Raw genomic sequence first — 18978 nt, forward strand, 5'->3', positions numbered from 1 at the left:
CAGATACCTGAGCAGTATCAATCTTCGCATCCAACTTTTGGCAAGAAATGAATTAGCATATTTCCCAAAAAAAAAAAAAAAAAAAACATCTTCGAGCTCACAGAGTCAGGCACCTATTTTCTGTCAGTGGAACCATTCCCAAAAAAGTGTCACCTGATGATATTTTCAATTTAAGATTTATGCTCCGACTAGGGAGACAGTTGTCAGTGTGAAAAAATTGTTTGGACTTTTCCCCTAAAGGTCTGAATCCATTGTGAGCTGGTGCATGTGGAAACAAAAGCTGACTCAGGGCTAAAAGGGAGAAAAGAGACAAAGAGTGCCAAGAGGAGTCTGCAGACTGGGTGGAGGGTCTGCTCCTAGATGGCGTAGACATAGCATCAGGCCGCACAGAGGCCTCCTTGTCTACAAACACAACCTGTTGCAACTCACTCAAGAGCATACTATGCAGGGAATGCTAAAAGGATTAGCGAGCAGCCACTTGAGATAATGTGAAAAATGAGATGTGATGCAGGGGAGGCAGGCAGCAAAAAGTCAAGGACGAGACGCCATCACAACACTGACTCAGTCGACCATTAACCTCTAAGAAGATTAGACAACATATCACAGCCAGCCTCTTCTTCACGCCTTTTTACTGGCTCTTTTCTCCAGTTTTTCTTACATAATGCAATACATACAACATGTATTAAATATAAATGGATTTCAATTGAATACTGAATGCATTATTATGAATAAAACAACTTTATTTCTCTGTTCAGTGCCGTAATAGGTGCAAACTGAGCTTAGATGCTGTGCTGTATTATCTCCAGAATCTACCAAAAACACGACAAAGACAGTAAAGAAATGACCTTCACACAAATATTTCTTTATTTGTGTTTATTTGCTGTGTACATCATACACAAACCTCTTTGGAATAAAATCAAAATCTCTCATATATATGAAATGAAGAGATTCAGATGTTACGGAGCCACTGTGTAAACATGCAACCAAATCGTTTTTAACAGGGGAGATAAAAAATAAAACGTCCAGTTTGAAGGAGTTTTCAGGAGTGTGCCATGCTCATGATAAATACAGAAAAAAACATATCAAGGCTGCAAATAATTGTGTTAATTTATCAACCCTTGGGTTCAGTAATACTTTCAGTCTAACCTCTGCATACCTTGGCGGACCCCGCCCCCCCTCACAGTTCATATTTCAGTGGCATCCTCCAGGCCAAGCAATGGAAATGACCTTTCATGGAGATAAAGTGACAATCACTGAAGGATGGATGAAGTGAGGTAGGATCTGTGGTTATCATAGAAAGGAGGGCGGCTTCAGCCTCCCCTGCTTGTTCTGATGGGAAACAGGCTGTTGTGATTGAGCCAGCTGGGGAGGTTAAACATCTGTAAACTGCCAGATGTAAAAGTGACATTTGGCAGTAAGGGTCTGACATCTTTGGCTATTTAACTTTTGGAGGTGAATGTATTTGTTTGTTATACTATTTTAAGCTCTTCTTCATTTCTGAAACTTCTGTGAGATTTAATTATTAGTGTGTGTATAATATTTTCTTGGCAAACTCCAGTTTTGCTCTCATAGGATTGACCATTAACAGGCTGTCTTTCCCTGTTTATCATTGTTGCAGCTCTTTAGCTTACACAGCTGTGAGCACAGAACAGGCACAAAGCATTAGCTGTGGTAATCAATGACTGTGTCACAAGTGATTATTGGACAGTGTATACTATGTGAGAACCGACCCTCTTTGCGGGTTGGAAAATGAGATGAAAATGATGAAATTTACTGGCCAGGCATGGCTCCTTGTCTTCCACGATGCAGGTGCTCCTTTGAATCCAGCTCAGTGTTTAACGTTATATGAGATGAATCTCTCTAAAGACTCAAAGCTATATCTCTATCTTTCATTTCCTCTCTCTCTGTCCAGTTCAGTGCATTAACAACCCCACAGGGGTGCCTCGCATGTTTGTTCCAACGCCTGCGTTTAAGTAGTTAAAAAAAAAAAAAAGAGCAACACACAAACTAAACTGGGACAGATCCGAATGAGGTACTCATGGTTCACTTCACACTCACACAACAGTTTTCCAGTTTAGAAAAAAACATAGCTTAGTGGTTTTCCATTTTAAATTAGTCATTAAGGGAGAGTGTTGATGTCAAGGACACTAAACTGTGTCCACTGTATCACGACAGACATACACTTATGTGCCTTGTCAGGAGTCACAGGGGCTGATTTCAGATCAGTTCTGAATCGAGTTTTGTCAATAACTGAGGAGAAGCTACAAATGGAGGAGACAGCAATGTCCTCTCCACACACTCTCTCACACACACACACACAGACAGATACAAAAACATTTTGCAGGGAAAAATGGTTCCATTCGCCAGTAAGGTCAATCTTCACCCACACAATACTTCCATAGGATCTATAAATACAATATATCAATCTGTCACAAGATAACTAGTAGCAGTCATTGTCCTCTTATTTGAAGAGACAGTCTCTTTGGAGTCGGGAAGAACAAGGGACTGAAGGTAACTGTGCCATGGAATGCTAGTCCTAAATGCAGCCATTAGCAGCTGAAACAAACCCTAAGTCAACCATTACTGACTCTCATCTCATTCGAAATGAAAGAAAAAATCACATTTTGCTGGTAGCTTTGCCTGGCAAAGCATAGCTGCTTTGACTTGCATTGCTGCTTGTGGCTCAAAAATAGAACCCAGTCCTATTTTTTCCTTCTGCGTTGCATTGCAGCAACGCGGCTAACTAATCACAGCCTATTCTGAATGTTGTTTTTGAAGTTCAAGTGAGATACAGTGACAGTTCAGCGATTTGACTTTTGGTTTGTGGTGCATTTCAGCTGTAAATTTCTGCACAAAGGTCTGCAGAACCAAATACTACACAAGGTGATTTCAGAAAGATGATCAGAAAAGAAACCAGCAAACTCCATGGCACATTCATGTTCCTTGTCCTTATATTAAACAGTAGACTCTTTGGGTCCCTCTCGAGCAGCGTTCTTACACCCGTATAGCCACTTGATGACCCGAGCATTTCTCTCAATGATTGACACACCAGTGGGAAGCTGCTCAGCCAGCTCCTCCTGAAACAGGCCGTCACCTGAGTGTCGGGAGAACTCACTGGGCTCTGAGCCGCCACAGCCGTCCCCGCCCACGCTGCGGAGGGCCAGCGAGAGTGTGTCTATGGAGCTGGCCCCCGAGAGGAAATTCTCCCGACCCAGACACTCTATCATGTCCATATCCAGCCCACAGAAGTCAAAGAAATGCTCCTGCTCTGATAATGCTACAGAGCAGCGCAGACGCAGATCTGACTTGGAGCGATGCAGCTCACCAAACTGCCTCCTGGGCACTGGTGTTGGTGACGCTCGCTTCCACGGATCATTCTCATCGTGGTTACTTGAGTGGTTTCCATTGGTGATACCATTGTTAACACCATCGCTGGTACCATTTGTAAATCCATCCTTAGTCCGTTCAAGCGTGCAGCTAAACCCAGGACTAGGGATAGACCCCGGGCTGCGTTCTTGGTCAGTTTTACTAGACCTCCTGCTCCCTGGTCCACCGTCCATAGTGTCTTTGTCGTTGGTCCAAGACATGCGGGAGTCTCCATCCCGTGATGGTGCTTTTTCTTCACTGATCACCATCTTCTGAATTCTGCCTTCACCTCCGCCGCTCTTCTCCCTCATGGAGCCCTGAAAGAGGCGGCGGACAAAACTGTAACCCTTCACTTCCGTGTTATTGTTCTCTCCGACTGCTGCACCGGTGGGGCTTTTGCACTCTTTCTTTTGCCGGTAGATGACAAGGGAGTCTGGCCTCAGCATGCGCTTGCCCGTGCTTCTTCGGAGCACAGGAGCACTGTGTGGCGCTACTAAGGTGTTAATTCCAGGTGTCCTGGGGCTCGGAGGCATCACATTGTTCACGTTGCTCCTGTTATGCGCCTCAATATCATCAGAAGTCTGTCTGTTCTCCTTCCTAGAGTCATCATTTTCATTTTCATCTCGTGAAGTGAAGGAGCCAGAGACTGTAGAGAAAGGGGTGTTGGATGAGCGACGTGGGGGAAGATGAGGTGTCAGGCTGCTGGGGATGGAAATAGCTCGCCGGGGCTGTGGTGGTGGGGTGGCACAGGGTACCAGCACAGGCTCCTGCTTGGTGTTGATCACCTGCTGGCTCTTAACATATTTGGCTTTGTCTGCCTCCAGCCTCTCCACTGCGCTGATTGAACGACCATGGCCACCGCCATCTATCTGCCTGCGTAGGTAGTCTGGACCCTTGTTGAGGAGCCTCAGAGGCGAGGGGGATCCAATTGGTGTTAGGGGCTTCATTTTGACTCACCAAGCTGAGAAAGACATCAAAACTGCAGCCCCTCAATGACTCTTGTTGGCTTTATAGTTTCAAAGTTTTCAAAGCTGGAGGGTTTGAGCTGTTTGAAAATGTTTTTAAGAGTAGAAAATTGTGTCAGCTCTCATTCCGGTTCTCACAGCTCTTGAATCTTCCTTGAGGGGTAACAGATAAGTAGCAATTCAGGAGATCACAGAGTCCGAGTTTGTTGTAATGGTTTCTATAGATAGCATACAGTCTCTTTGTAGGGCAGTGTTAGAGCCCAGAAAAATTGATATCTCTATCCAGTATTTACACAGGCATTTGGATAGGAAGGCAGGGCACAGGGAAGTGCTTTTTTTGTCAGCCAAAAGCACTCCCAAATGAGACGCTCCCTGCCCACAGCGCAGCAGAAATAGCATGCAGGGTGCACTTTGAAAGGGTTACTTTTTCCTCCCCCACTTTTTTCTTCTCTCTTTTTTATCTCCCAACAACACTCTTAACTGTTGATCTTTTTAGTGACGGCTGCATGGAGAAATGAGATATAATGGCCTCAAATATTTGCTTTGTGCAGGCTGTCTGAGGGACAACGGGTCAAGACTTTTATTGTTTGGCGCCCGTCGTGCTTGAGGTGACCTGAGGGTGGCCGGCACCGAGGCACTTGGTTTGTTGATGGACAGATAGGAGGAGAGGCAGATCCTTGTCCTTGTCCTCCTCACCTCACCTGTGAAACCCCTGAAAGAGACGGAGAGAGAAAGAGTGGTTTTAGTTGGAAGTGCTACTCTCCGGGGCGAGCAGCAGCGGCCAGATGGCAGGAAGAACAGTGGTCCCTAAAGCTCAGCTTAGATTGTGCTTATTTAAAGCTGGAGGGAATTGCATGTCTGGAGTAGGCAGCAATGCAGAGATGACATATGAACTCATTTAATGACTCTCTACTGTACATATATATTAAACACAGTATGCATGCTCCTTCTAGACATGTACCTGACACTCACAATCGGTGAGTAAACTGGTACAAATACAGGCTATGCTGCTCAACCGGTAATATTTTAGACAAAATGTGATTCTCCATTAGCACTGAACACAGTATTCAGAGCTGTTGCATAAATGTGAACATAGAAATCACATTTCCTTTGCAGGAATGTCTTTTTTGTTTCTGTCCCTGTACCGTAACTTCTGTTTATTTTAATGTGAGATAAATGTTGTTTAGCCACGATGATAGCATCCTGTAAGTGGTGAATTTAAAATGGATACAACAACGTTTGTTGTCCAGACAGGATGATGACATGTCTGACTCCATCCATTTTCTGCATGGGAAGTTGCAATGAATTATATTTTGTTTCTGCACAGACATCATTGATTTGGCCAGTTCAGTTGTATCAGGTTTTCTGTAAAAGACATGGCAGCAAATACGACAACCTGTACAACTGATTATTGCGAAAACATGGCAAGCAGAGAGAGCCTGCATTATTATATTGTATGCATAACAGAAACACGCAATATTTAAAATTCATCATTATATTTTCTGAAAAGTTACATTGCTACAAGCAAACCATCTTGACACCAATTCTTCCGTCTGTCACAACTATTGCATTGACCTGACAAAAAGCTATCTTAAAGGGCAGAAATCTGTCAGAAAAATTACAATTTTCTGACTGATCAGCATAGCTGACCTCTTTAAAGTTTTAAACAAATGTTTCTGCTGAGAACTAGACTGAGGCTGTAATTTTAACAGCCTTAAATGCTGCCTAAGTAAACCAATACACTCCTAAGGTAGTAACTCCTTCATAGTCACAGTTAAATGGCTTGTTTTTCAAATTAACAAGCCACTACAAAAGTTAAATGACACTTTAAACCAACTGTAAGGCATGTGAAACTGTGAAACTGACATTTCCCATTAATGCTGTGCTCTGTGAAGAGAGACATTTCATATCTTTTAAGTTTTCACACTAGATGAAGATTCAGGAGGGGGAGAAGGCTGCACGTGCCTATAACGGGTTAGGCTTCACCCGAGAAGTATTTATAGCTTGAAAACATCCCAGCGCAGTTATCATGTGTCTATGTATGTGCAGATGTATGTGTGTATGTGCATGTGGTCATGGGTATATTTGTGTGTGTGCGTCAGCATGAGGCAATAAGAGGCTTTTCTGTAAATGAAAGAGAGCCCTATGCTACAGATGGTCAAGCCTTTCTATTATTCTGCACCTTTTTCATGTGCTGAAAAAAGCAGTGAGTGTCTCCCATGTGCAGACTGTGCAGACAAAGAACACATATTTAAAACCTGAAGCTGTTATAAATACCCAGAGGCACAGGTGGTGCCTGTTTTTCATTCACCTCCCTTCAAAATATATTAAGAGTCCATCTGGAGAGATAAATGCTCCTTATTCTGTGCTAGACAGCGGGAGGGTGTTATACTGTTGTACTTATTGTTCTCTCAGGTCTGCTTCAAGTGTTATCAAATGCTATTTTAGCTTTTCCTTCACATAAAGTAAAACAATGAACAACCTCTTTTGACAGGAAAAAGGATCCATGTCTCATCAGTTAGGATGAACCGTAAGATACCACTGGAGGACACAAGCAAATACTTACACCTCTATGTACAGATCTTCCATTATGTTGAATGACATGCAACAAAGGCCATGAGCCAAATGTAAACCAAAGAAAACATTATTGTATGCATATTAGCCCACTGACACTCACAGAATGTGAATTAAACAAAAAAGAAACTGCAGCACTCTCAAAGGAACAAAGTTTCTTAACAAATCATTTTGTCCCATATTCCCACTTCTAAAATAGGACTTGTTTTCTTAAAACTAGAAATATTCAGACACTTGGGTGAGATAAGTTCACTTGGTCCCAGTACAGTTTCTCTACAGATGAGTTTAAACATGATCTTGAAACATGAAAGACTGTCAGATTTCTTCCTCTTGTTTTGGACTAAGTGACGAGTTACGGCAGGAGGCACAATGGTTTGTAGGTCTGTAGATCAGCAAATTAACAGAATTTAAAACATTTAAGAGGACTTATAATAGAGACATGATTACATGTGATTGAACACTAATCAATTCCTAAAACACCTTCCATTTGTACTGGGTTCAGTCAGTGTGACTATAGTGTATCTACTCGATTTCTACCACTACTAAATACTAAACTACTCTTGATACTTTAGAAGTTGACCAAACATTTCACGTTACTCTCTACTTCAATCAGCCACCACACCCCTCACAGAGCAGGCCTGTCAAATGGCATAAGACTATAAATCCACTTGGGAACGGGAGCAACAGTCAGCTAGTTAGTTTTTCCAGATGTCGGGCTGTCAGGGCTCGGGAAAGTCGACCATTGTTTGAGGTAGAGTCCCACGGAAAATTTCTCACAACAGGTGTGTGTGTGTGTGTGTTGGGGGGGCTCAGAGTGGGTATAAAACAAGAAAAATGGGTAGAAAATGAGGAGGAAGTTGGAATAGGGGGTTACGGAATATAGGCTGGGGTTATAGGGTATTTATTAGACACCTTTCTTCTGGAGCAATCTGTTCCCCATCTCAGTTCAAAATGGGAAAGTGGCAGGCTAACGCTATTGAAGCGTTAAAGGAGATTATCGCCATGGGTGCCTAAACAAAGTCATTAATCCTGATGTCGGCTTTCCGTTGAGGGGGATGGGGGTAAAGTATGCAAAATCATACGAAGAATACGGGGATATGAATGGATATAGAAACCATTAATCCCAACTCACCCAACAGTCAGAACCTTGAAATCCATAACAATATGGGAACTATATGTATTTGCCCTACTTCTAATGTATTTTCTTCGTTCTGCTCTTAATGCTACTGCGCTTTCATTGAATCTGACATTAAGAGCTTGAAGGAAACCAGCCACTTTCAGAGATTATCTCTTGCTCCGAGTGCTATCTCAGAAAGGTTACGTCTGAAAATACACACACATACACAGCGTGAACCAGTGCCTCAACTGAGATATACGTGAGAACAATAGCCACCATTAGGTCCATTGACCATAATGAGCCAAATTAGTACCCAGCACCTTCTCCTGTGATCAGGAGGCTTGTGTAAAGAATTGAGCGTCTTTCTAGTTTTTCACGGCCTTCATCCTCTCTCACCGTAGGTCATCATTAACCTCTATACCCTTCCCTTCTTTCTCATCTCTACAGTGAACACATACACACCCACCTTCTCTTTCCTAATGCTACCTAACCTTGTGTCCCCTGCACTCCCCTTCCCACTCTTCATCTCTCTGCATCTCCTGTATATGCCACAGGGCCTTTTTTACCCTCTCATTTCCCTCCACACTCTATCACTCTCTTCCTGTGTACACCCTGTGCCTCTACCCTCTCACTATCTCTCTGTATCTCTCTCTCTATCTTGCTCCATTTACTGTTACTCCCTGTATCTGAGTGCAATCTTCAAAGGCTTTTGTCGAGCTTGGGACAACACACATCTGTGTTACTTTTCCAAACAAGGTGCATTATTTATCATTATTTTACACTGACACTGTTTGTAACCTACATACACAAGTATGTCTTAGACAGACCTGGGGACCCAGCATCCCCCAAGGTGATCTGAGACAACTGTGAAGGGCCACAGCATGATTAACAAAATAGGACAAAAGAAGAAAAAATGCTGAAAATTCTGCTTTTTCTTGAGAAATTCTTGACATTTTTAACTCTTAAGACTTATTCAACTTGCGATAAGGGTCTGTGATTAGGCACTGCTTGGCTATAGAGGGTCAGACGTTGGGACCCAGTGTTCCAGCATCTGACTGATGTTTTTTTTAAAAAAAGATCCTCTGTCCATGTTTATTATTTTCATGTTTTTGTTGTTGTTTGTTTATACCAATTAGCTAGTTAAAGTATACATGATCCGGGCACTATGTCATCATTTGTTTTCCTCAGTTTTTCCTCTGTAGCTGTGAGATCAGCAGATACACACAAGTAACAGTGTTAAGAGTTTAGTATGCTCCTAACAAACTGGCTCGCGACATCTAAAGGCAAAAATGTTCAATCTTCCACTGAATGGCCAAACTTTAAGGTGGAGGGGAAAAACTTGGCGTTGCTGAGAAGGATCAGAAGCTGTCTTGATATGTCACATTTCATGTTTCCAGCACTGGACAGGTGTAGGGGTGAAGTGAGTTTCAGATGGCGTTCAATCTTTTGAAATTCAAATTCTTTTGAAGCATAATGATGCTTTTTTTTTAACTGAATAAGCACTGCACAGCTTGTCATGAGCCTTGTTATAACAAATGCTCATGGTCAGTCTCTGGCTGTTGTGCCCAGATGTAAAACATGAGCAATGAGTTAACGTTAACAGATGTAGTCTACATGGATGAACCTTCAAAGGAACTAGTGAAGGCTGCAAAAGCGTCAGACATCTAATTCTAAAATGATCTCTTGGATATACAACAACCAACTCTTGGATTACCAGGTCACTATTTTAAGTGTGTGACCCCTCTCATGTACCTTCCATTTCTCTGTTCTTTAATTAAAAAAACTCCTCTGTCTGTCTCTCTGCCCTCAATCTACTCCTCTCCTCCCTCCCTTGTGTCCTCTCTGTGAAGCGGATGGCCCAGCCTGCAGGGGGAGGCTTAACAAGACGCCCCCATACAGCTAAAGAGGAACCAGATGTTTTGTGTCATGCTACATCAAGATGCTCAGACGGCCCTGACACAGACCTGTCATGGGAAGGGACAGTCTACTTCAATTTCTCTTTTAATTTGCAGCATTGTTTGGTCTAGTTGCATTTGACCCCATGAGAACAAGCAGGTCACATTGGAGTTTTGTTATTGATTATAACATCAAGTTCACATATCTGAGAAAAACACACACACGCAAACACACACACACAAAAAAAAAAAAAAAAAATCCAGGAAGTGTTTGTTTGCTTCAGGAGAGCCCACAGAAGAATAACTTCATCTAGGCTCTTTGGGCGTATGCAAAGGAAAACCAGCTGGCCTTGGATCAGAGGGTTAAAGGAAGCTCCACTCTGAATGATGTATTCAGGGAGGTAAACATAAGATAAGAGGTTAATAAATTCACACGGACCACATTCGAAGCTCTTGGGAATGTATTCAGCACGCTTACCTGTCAAATTAATCTTTGGACAGATGAGAGGCATCTGCTGCCGACAAGGAACCAACTGGCCACCTTTAAAGTCATTCCTCTCTGTCTCTGTCACCCTGCATTTCTCGCTTTCTATACACCAACATCTGGCACGACTATTAAGGATGACACAGACTAACAATCATCACTAATGGACTGAAATGTCTGGATGTTCAAACGTTAACCAAAGCTCATTCAAAGATGCCGTGACGAAGCATCTGTACGCATCCATTCTCTACAGTGTGAACGTAAAGCATCTGCTGCTAATGAGCCTCAATTCACCACTCCAACACAAGACACAGAGCTCAAGAAGTCTGTTAGGAGGCTGGGCAAAGAAAAGGAGGTGTCGTCTTCTGTCCCCCTGAACAAAAAGGAACGGGGCTTTCTTTGCATTATTAATGGGTCCACAACAATGGTCCTCCTCCACGTCTGCAGATAAATCTTGACCTGGTTGCTCTGGCTCATTAGTCAGGGAGGGAAAAGGACAAATAACAACATGATGACAGTAAAATGTAAGAGCTGGAGCCACAGGACACATAGGCTACTGTCCCTTTTCAAGACAAAGCCTGGTAGCGAATTGTAAATCCTATCACCATTGTGAGGCCTTCAGCTCCATTAGCTGCTTGATCTACGGTTAGAGGCTACCTAAGGGGCTTTCTCCACATTCATGTGGAGCAGCAGTCGGCCACCTGGGACGACTTAAGGGACCCCCCACCCCACACACACACACACACAACCTGAGCAGACCTCCTCCCAAACCGTAAAATGGACGAGATGGGCTCTTAACTCTGCTGGCGCTCTTTTGTCATTCAAAGCAAGTCATCGCAGGGACAGCTGAGGAAAGGAGCCACAAACCAAAGAGGCCAGGTCTAGGCAGACTTTGAGATGACAGTGATGTGTGCTGGAGAGAGCTCAGAGACCTGCTGGGTGAATGCATGAGTACATGTCAATATTAGCTAACGATGAAGGTCAAGAGGTAAATGAATGACGTCTACAGCAGGCATGCTCTACTCACAATAACCAAAAACACTGGTTGAGTCAGGCCAGTTGGCTAATATGCTGGCTAATAATCAGCTAATAAGCTTATTGGCCTATTACTGGATTCTGCCCATTAAAGAATTAATATTTTTATCAACTTAACTGATGGCATAAACACTTGTTATCTGACTGTAATCCACTAAACTGAGCAATTATCCTGCTTCACAATGTGATTTAGTCCACCTCTAGCAACCATTGTACTGTATGTCAGCTCTTTATCAACACTGTAACACCCAAGCAGCGCTAACACCGATAAAGTTGGCTGAGATAACATATTCACGTCTTCTGGCTTTTATCAACAGGCTGGGCAAGTTCCTTTTCTTCTCAGCTAAGGACCCAGGAAGAGTGTTGTTACAGCCGATAACAGCTCTGACCTATAAAGTTTTATTAGTCACTATTTACTTTTTCAAAGCAAAAAGGCCTGCACTCAACCTTTGTCTATGGACTCAAATGGCCAAAAACTGCCTGGCAACTTCAGTTTTTAGATAACGACAATGAAGATTCTAATGTGAATTCAGTTTTTCAGGTTTAGTTTCCAAATGAGATGATCTCTCCACCAGGTGCACTGCGCCAGGAAACTTGATAATCCACACTGTAACAGAGACACACCTGAAGCAGCCTCCAAGACCAGGAATGTTAAGCCCGCCTGCCATACCTCCCTCTCGATGAGTGAACTACTGATGGATGAACTCATGCACTTATAAGAGGATGACGTATACCTGGATCCTCATCTAAGAACTGTAAAGAAAATGTATTATCAAAGCTGAGCACACAGACCCTGCAGCCAAGGATCCAATGAGACACTGGGGGGAGATTCTTACTGTATTAGTCCATTTATTTGCCTCTTTTTATTGGGTAATAAGCATTTCTTACTCATCTTAGTGATGAGACATTAGTAGTGTAGCATCCCAATAACATTGACCAAAATGCTTTTGTCTTTAACTTAAAAGCTCCATTTTTGAATATCTCTACATCTGCACACTTTTGCCCAGCATGGTTCTATGAAACGATAGAAAATGTGACCTATCCATTCCAATATGAGCTGCTCGCCAGTATCCAAAGAAATGGTTGAAATTCAGATGTTTTAGGTGTTGTTCTTTGGGCTTGGAGGTAGACAATACAATAGAAACTTGGTAAAAGGAAAAAAAAGAGAATGAAGAGTTTATTTGGTTGAGTCATACAGTCCTAGTGTGCAGTGTGTCATTTGGATGTGTGTGTGGGAGGAGACTGTAGAGTGAAAGAGGGTGTATACAACAGAAAGAGTGTTAAGTTTGTTCACCAAGCATCAAGATCTGGGCTACATCAAGCAGACATCCCAGCTCTGGACAGCATAGCTTTGTAAATTATGACCACTGCTGCTGCTCCCTCAACATGTCAGCCTGGCTTATGTGACCAGCAGCACAAACCGCGGTGACCCACTGTGTGTCTGCAGCACTGCTATGGACTGGGAATGCACTATGCAACTCAGGGTAACACATATCCCACCACCCCACCCCCTGTCCTGTCCTGAGGCTGTTTATACTGTATGGTACAGAGGTATAAAATCTGGGCACATCCCTCAGTCTCCCAGAGTCTTAAATTATGAAGGCCTGTTCTCACACTGTGAACCCTCATTAAGCTCTCAGCTGGTGTGAATGCTCTGAGAGACAGCTCTGTCTGGCGAGCTGCCAGATGTTTTATTTCACCAAGTCGGCACATTTTTCACTCTGCCAGGCATATGTCTGCTACAACAAAGTGACAAAAGACTTGCAAAGAGTAACTGAAACGTCAAAACATGGTCAGCAGTGTTAAATTACACACCTGTATACCTGCATTTTAGCAGATGGCAACATCCTAAAAAAAGTAATAAAAAAAAAAGCCACACTACAATGATGGATAAAGAAAGAATGATGAATGAAAAGCTGGACATCACATGTGAGCAGAGATGGAAGTCACAGAACCTCCCAGCAAGACTAAAAAGAAACGAAATTAGTGTAACATCTGTGTAACTCCACCCTCCTCTCACAGAGACAGTATTACTATATTATTCTAAACACATGTTGCTGATGTTAGCAGTAAGAGGTTAGCACTAACTTGTGAAGACGTGTGACAGGGCTGTTTGGGGTTGGTTAGGGCTTAAAGCAGCTCCAGCTGTGCTGTGTCCCCAAACACTGGGTCGTCTGTGACTGTAATGCCAAACTGCATCCCCCCCCCTACTGTGTTACTTCTACTCACTTCATCACTTTAAATGTGTCAACATTGATTTGCCATCTGCAAAGCTGGACGATGCTTTGAGTCTGACCAAGTTCACAGAGTCCAATTCCTGATGAGATAAAATGCTCAGCTTACACTTTATATAACGGCATGGTTAACAAATATTGCAGCAACTTGTTTACTGGATACATCCTCCAAACCTATTTAGGCATAACGTCTTCATTTTAAAGTGGACTATTTTTAGCTGTTTCAAGTATCAAAGGGCCCTGAAAGCTTGGTTTTAGATCTGAAGTATTTCTCTATCGTAATAAATATTCATGACCAAATAATGCCAAAGGTTCAGATATGGGAGAAAGAATCCTCACTTATTGGAAGTTTAACAGTCACAAACTCACCTAATCTGCTAATCACTCCCTGATCCATAAATTCTACTAACTTGTCCATGGAAAATGTGGCATTGCCTTTTAACCAATTGAGTCTTGTCCATTTCAAACCAGCAACATAAGAAAGTACAAAAATAGAATACAGTACTTTAAAAATACCAAGAAATTATCAAATGAGTCTAACTTCTCCCAAAATCTTCAAACTACATTAAAAGAACCACCCAAAAACCTCTTCCATAAAGACCCTCGACTGAGCTCTTCTGTTTCCTCGCTGCCATCTAAGCTTAGCTGTTAACCTCCGCTGAACCTGCCAGCTGTCTTCTCTCATTACCGATCGACCGACCTGTTTCCCCCGCAAACAGCCCCCTGAGTGCTGCGGAGAGAGACCCCTCAGTTTGTGCCCCCCTTTCTCCTCCTCCCCGTCCTCCCCTCTCTTGCTCCTGTCAGAATCAGAAAACATCTGGAGGAAGCCCAGAAGAGTCTGCAGAGCCACATCCCCCCGGTCTCCTCCTTCTGTGTCGAAGGGGAATGTCCAGGCCTGTGTCGTCTTCGCTCACGGTCGAGCGGACACAGCGCGGCACGGTTGAGTGTGATGGGATGTGGCAAAGCTACAGAGGCGCCCGGTCGGACTGTGAACAATTACGGGGATGTGAGAGCAGCGGGGAGAAGGGCTGCTCTCACAGCTGTCACCCAAACACAGGGGACTGTCAGGAGATGGAGATCTGTCAGATCATGTTTCGTGATTCCATTGCCCACAATAAATTATGGATTGAGTTATGAGCCCTTGGAGATGGGAGTGATGTAAGAGCAGAAAGTGACTCAGATTTCAGAGAATGACAAGACTAATTATGATGATGATCATATCAGTTGTGGTTCCAAAGATAAATAACAAACATTTTGTGCACATTTTGTTTTCTTGAGAGTGCAGCATTGTAAGCCAGCAAGGAAAGGTTTCACTCCTGAAACCTACATAGGCTCATTCATTTTGAAAAATGTTTTTGCTCATCAAATTATAACTTCAGTTATTCCACACTCTGGTGTTTACAAAACAGAAGAAATACTAGTTTGGTATATAGATGTTAGGGTTTAGTTCTCGTTTCATCCAGCGGTCCTTTGTAAGAGTGGATATTACTTTATAGTAGGGTGCCTGTCTGAGAACGTTGTTTTGGTGCTGGATGGAACTGAGAATCTGTGCCTTTTTGACAAGTTCTTCCTCTTTTTCAAGCAGCTCTTCCTGAAAACAGTCAGTGGAGGAAGTTCTCAGAGACCATGGGCACAATGACCCCAAACAAGGCGACGAGGAGCAATAAAGCTAAATTATAACCCTGTTGGTTTGCCTGCGAGTGTTTGAAGTCGTGAGCGTCAAATGTCTAAAACCAGCTGCTGTTCAGCAACAACACACACACTTCTATAACACAGTGCCAGGGGGAAGATGATGTCATTAGCAGGGTACATTTTCCCCTCTAATTAGAAACTCGAGCTTCCCGCCATAACTCGAGGGGCTCTGTACATGCAGCCATACAACAAAACCTGGATTAAACAGAACAAATGTTTGACATCCCTCTTAAAAAGTGATGCTTTCAAGACCGCACTCTGCAAGAAAGCAAAACCATGCCTTGAATGTGACTGTGGTGCGGCTGAACTTTAAGTGATAAGAAACACATGAGTGGCCCATTGTGAACTAAAACCATGAAATGTCCTGCGGCTTCCGCTCGTTCTCCGCAGCCAGCACTGATGTGGCTCGAGCCAATCAGATTATACGTATTTTGGAGCCAAAAAAACTGTGTCAAGAAGAAACAGAAAAGGGAGAAAATTGGAAAATAAAAGACTAAGAAAAATTATGGTGTGCTGTTATATCCCATAAGATATTCATCTCTTTGACCTGTGCACGATCCAGCACAGGTCAATGAAATTCTCTTGGCTTCTGTTCAGGTGGCCACAGTGTGGTGAGTGCATGAATACTTATGATTGAGTTTAAAACCAATCTCTCAGAGATCGTAAAGTCAACATGAGTCTGTAGGCACCGTCCACGAGCTGCCTTTGGCGTCCTAAAGTGTTGCACCACCACCAACGCCGTCATCATCAATATCACTGCTGGTGCTGTAAACCACGCAGGAAGGCAAAGACCTAAATTACATTTCATTTAGTCATGTTAATGATGTCAGGCCTCCTGTCAACACCCCAGAAGGAGACTGCAGCGAGCAGCTCTGCGCCCCCTGGGCCCTCTGCTCTGTTAATGGGAGGAAGTATTCTTGTCTGCTCTGCTGGGATCAGCATCAAACACAAATGCAGCCGTATTACAGCTGGAAAAATTAGCACACTGCCACATGAATTGGGCGAGCAAAAGGGGGACTGTTAACAACCACTTCACACTGTAATTTTACAGGCAGGTATTCAACCAGAGACACGTTTGTGTCAGTGTTTGAACGTGCGTGATATAAAGGATTGATGTTAGTGTGGGTGTTTATGCCCTATGACTCAATGTAGCTTTTAGGCAAGGATGCAAGCCAGGTCAGATCTGAAGGATTCGACTTTAAAGAAAAACAAAGAGTTGAGGGAATGGTAGGGAGGAGATGGGCTTAAATCTTACAATTCATGATACGTCATGCATAACCTCCATTCATTTTAATATGAGCCTTGAGGGTGATTACACCCAAAACTATGTGGAAAACAATTACTTTTTATAACAGTGGTTTATCTTTTAAATCAACATCTAAGTCCCCAAAGTGCCCAGAAAACTCATCTGCCAAGGAAAACGGTTTCATACAAAAGCTCTAGAGCGGCAACTTAATTTTTTGCTGGAATTAGTTAATCCTCCTTTCATCATTGAACTGGGGAACTGAAAGATCACCTCTCCCTGTGGAAAGTAAGAGTAAAGCAGCACCACTGCCAGTTCACGGTCTGCATCAAATGGCGTGAATTAAACTTCCCACTGCTGCTGCTGCACACAGGAGAAAAAAAAATGCTGCTCACCTATGAATCTGAGGGTGAATGTGTTTAGAGGACATGTGTGGTCTGTTTAGTCTGGCTGCTGAGCTGTTTATGCTCCTGACCCCACACTGATCAAACTAACCCAGGCTGCGTGAGCCTTAAATATATCAGTGGAGAGTTAGGGGAGGGGGGTGGGTCAAGGTGGGGTTGACCCTGAGGGCATGTGATTGCCTCCTTGGACAGCCATCGCAGTCTTTTCAGTTCTAGAGTGGGTGGATTGCATAATGACCCTCCCCACCTCACTTTTGTTCTTTCGTAAGTTCTCAGGTAACACCGTCTTCATCCTTATAATGAGTATTTATTTGTTTTCATTAGTATGACTACACTGACTACAAACCAGACATGCACTGATCATATATAAACTGATCGGTAGGAAAATGCTTAATTTGATTCAAGGTTACAAAACATTTCTACCCTGATTAGATGTTTGGAAGCCAGAGCCTCATTTGTGCCGTTCCCCTGATTTCATCCAGATGTAAATATTTAGAGTTAAGATGGGATAAACCTGCAATCCCCGGGTCAACTGTAGCTGCTTTAATCAGAGCACAGTGGTCAGTCATCTCTCTCTCTCCATACCATGCAGCTTTTACAGACTGGACTTCATGGCTGAGTTAAACGTGTGAATCCAAATATAGGTTTACATGGCAGATGATGAACTGCTGCACTTGTCAGCTCTTTAAAAAAAGAGAAAGAAAGAAAGAAAAACCCAAAGCCTGGTCTCTTGTATATGGATTTCATACAGCATGACATCCATCACAGACATACTGCCAAGGAGAGTTTGCCTTATAGGGCATCAGCCATAAACACACCATAAAGATCTCAAAGAAGACAACCTGATGTAATCCTGTGGTAAATTTTGAAATAACAAGCGCGTACTATTACACAGGGAGGAGACTTTTCACTTTAGAAATAAACTCGTATTTGATTTATAGTAATAAAGTGATTTTAATCCGAGCAACCCACCATTAAGTGTGGCAAAATCACCAGAGTGCCACACACACCACAGCGTTATATGGTTTATTTGTCAAGCAGTACAACAATCATTTCAGCTGCACAGTTCACGTAAGGTCCAGTTTATACGTGATCAATCCATGCCAACCTTTCACTCATGTAAAGCCGGAAAATTGTGCTGCCACATTATGTTGGCAAAATGAAGGAAAAGTGAAAAATAACTTAAAATCTGATCGGATGAATCGCTTCATACCCGAATCCACCCAGATCCCAGATCGGTGCCCGAAAAACTTCACAAATAAATGTCACAAATCAGTCTCGACTCACACAGCTCTTATTAACTAAACAATTATAAATGACAGCCCTCTGCGTGCTCACCTTATCCGCTCAGTTTATCCACTCCTGTTGTCTTTCAAATCCAGTAAAGGTGTGGAGATCCTCTCAGTGACAGACGGTCTGATTCAGCGTGGCGCTGCGCTCTGCGCTCTGCGCGGACTGCTGGCACACTGACGGACCGCTGCATGGCAGCAGCAGTAAAGAGGGAGTCCCGACCTCCCTTCAGCGGAGAGGGGGGTGTGGGCAGGTATGAGGCTGTGTAAACTGACTCCTGTGTAGCCTGCAGGGAGCCGAGTGGAGCTGTAGGGGGGTTGTGGATTAGGGGAAAGACTAAATGACAAATGTAATATCGTATCAAGTCATTTAGCTTCATATACAGTAGTAGCCTACAGAAGTTAATTCAAATAAGTGACACATAGTTAGCTTTTAGTGTCTTGAACATGTTTGACTGTAAAGTTTAAGTAGTAACTGGGATCACGTTATAACAGAGCAGACTTTTTAAAGTTTTTAAATTGATTGTTATTAATGCTGGGTAGATCACAAATGTGGCATTAACAAGGACAATTTATGGGTTTTTACATTATTAAAAATAAATTTGACTACATTCAAGTCAATTTGTATGAGCTAGTGACCTATACTTTGATTAATCAGTGCCAATTTTCAGAGGAAAAAA

The 18978-nt window shown here is 43.0% G+C and overlaps 1 protein-coding gene across 1 annotated transcript; it reads right to left on the reverse strand.

Annotated features, from left to right (window-relative positions):
- Nucleotides 1-841: 841 nt before the first annotated feature.
- Nucleotides 842-18506, reverse strand: fam110d (family with sequence similarity 110 member D). Its single transcript, XM_018700113.2, has 2 exons — nucleotides 18348-18506; nucleotides 842-5043 (listed from the first exon to the last, which is right to left on the reverse strand). The coding sequence occupies exon 2, from the start codon at nucleotides 4311-4313 to the stop codon at nucleotides 2955-2957; it is 1359 nt and encodes a 452-aa protein (XP_018555629.1). The 5' UTR covers nucleotides 4314-5043; nucleotides 18348-18506; the 3' UTR covers nucleotides 842-2954.
- Nucleotides 18507-18978: the final 472 nt, after the last annotated feature.

The sequence above is a fragment of the Lates calcarifer genome, linkage group LG15 (genome assembly GCF_001640805.2).
Source record: "Lates calcarifer isolate ASB-BC8 linkage group LG15, TLL_Latcal_v3, whole genome shotgun sequence".
Classification (NCBI taxonomy): Eukaryota; Metazoa; Chordata; class Actinopteri; family Centropomidae; genus Lates; species Lates calcarifer.

Coding starts and splice junctions, on each gene's coding strand:
- fam110d (XM_018700113.2), bottom strand. CDS start 4,313: ATGAAGCCCCTAACACCAATTGGATCCCCCTCGCCTCTGAGGCTCCTC.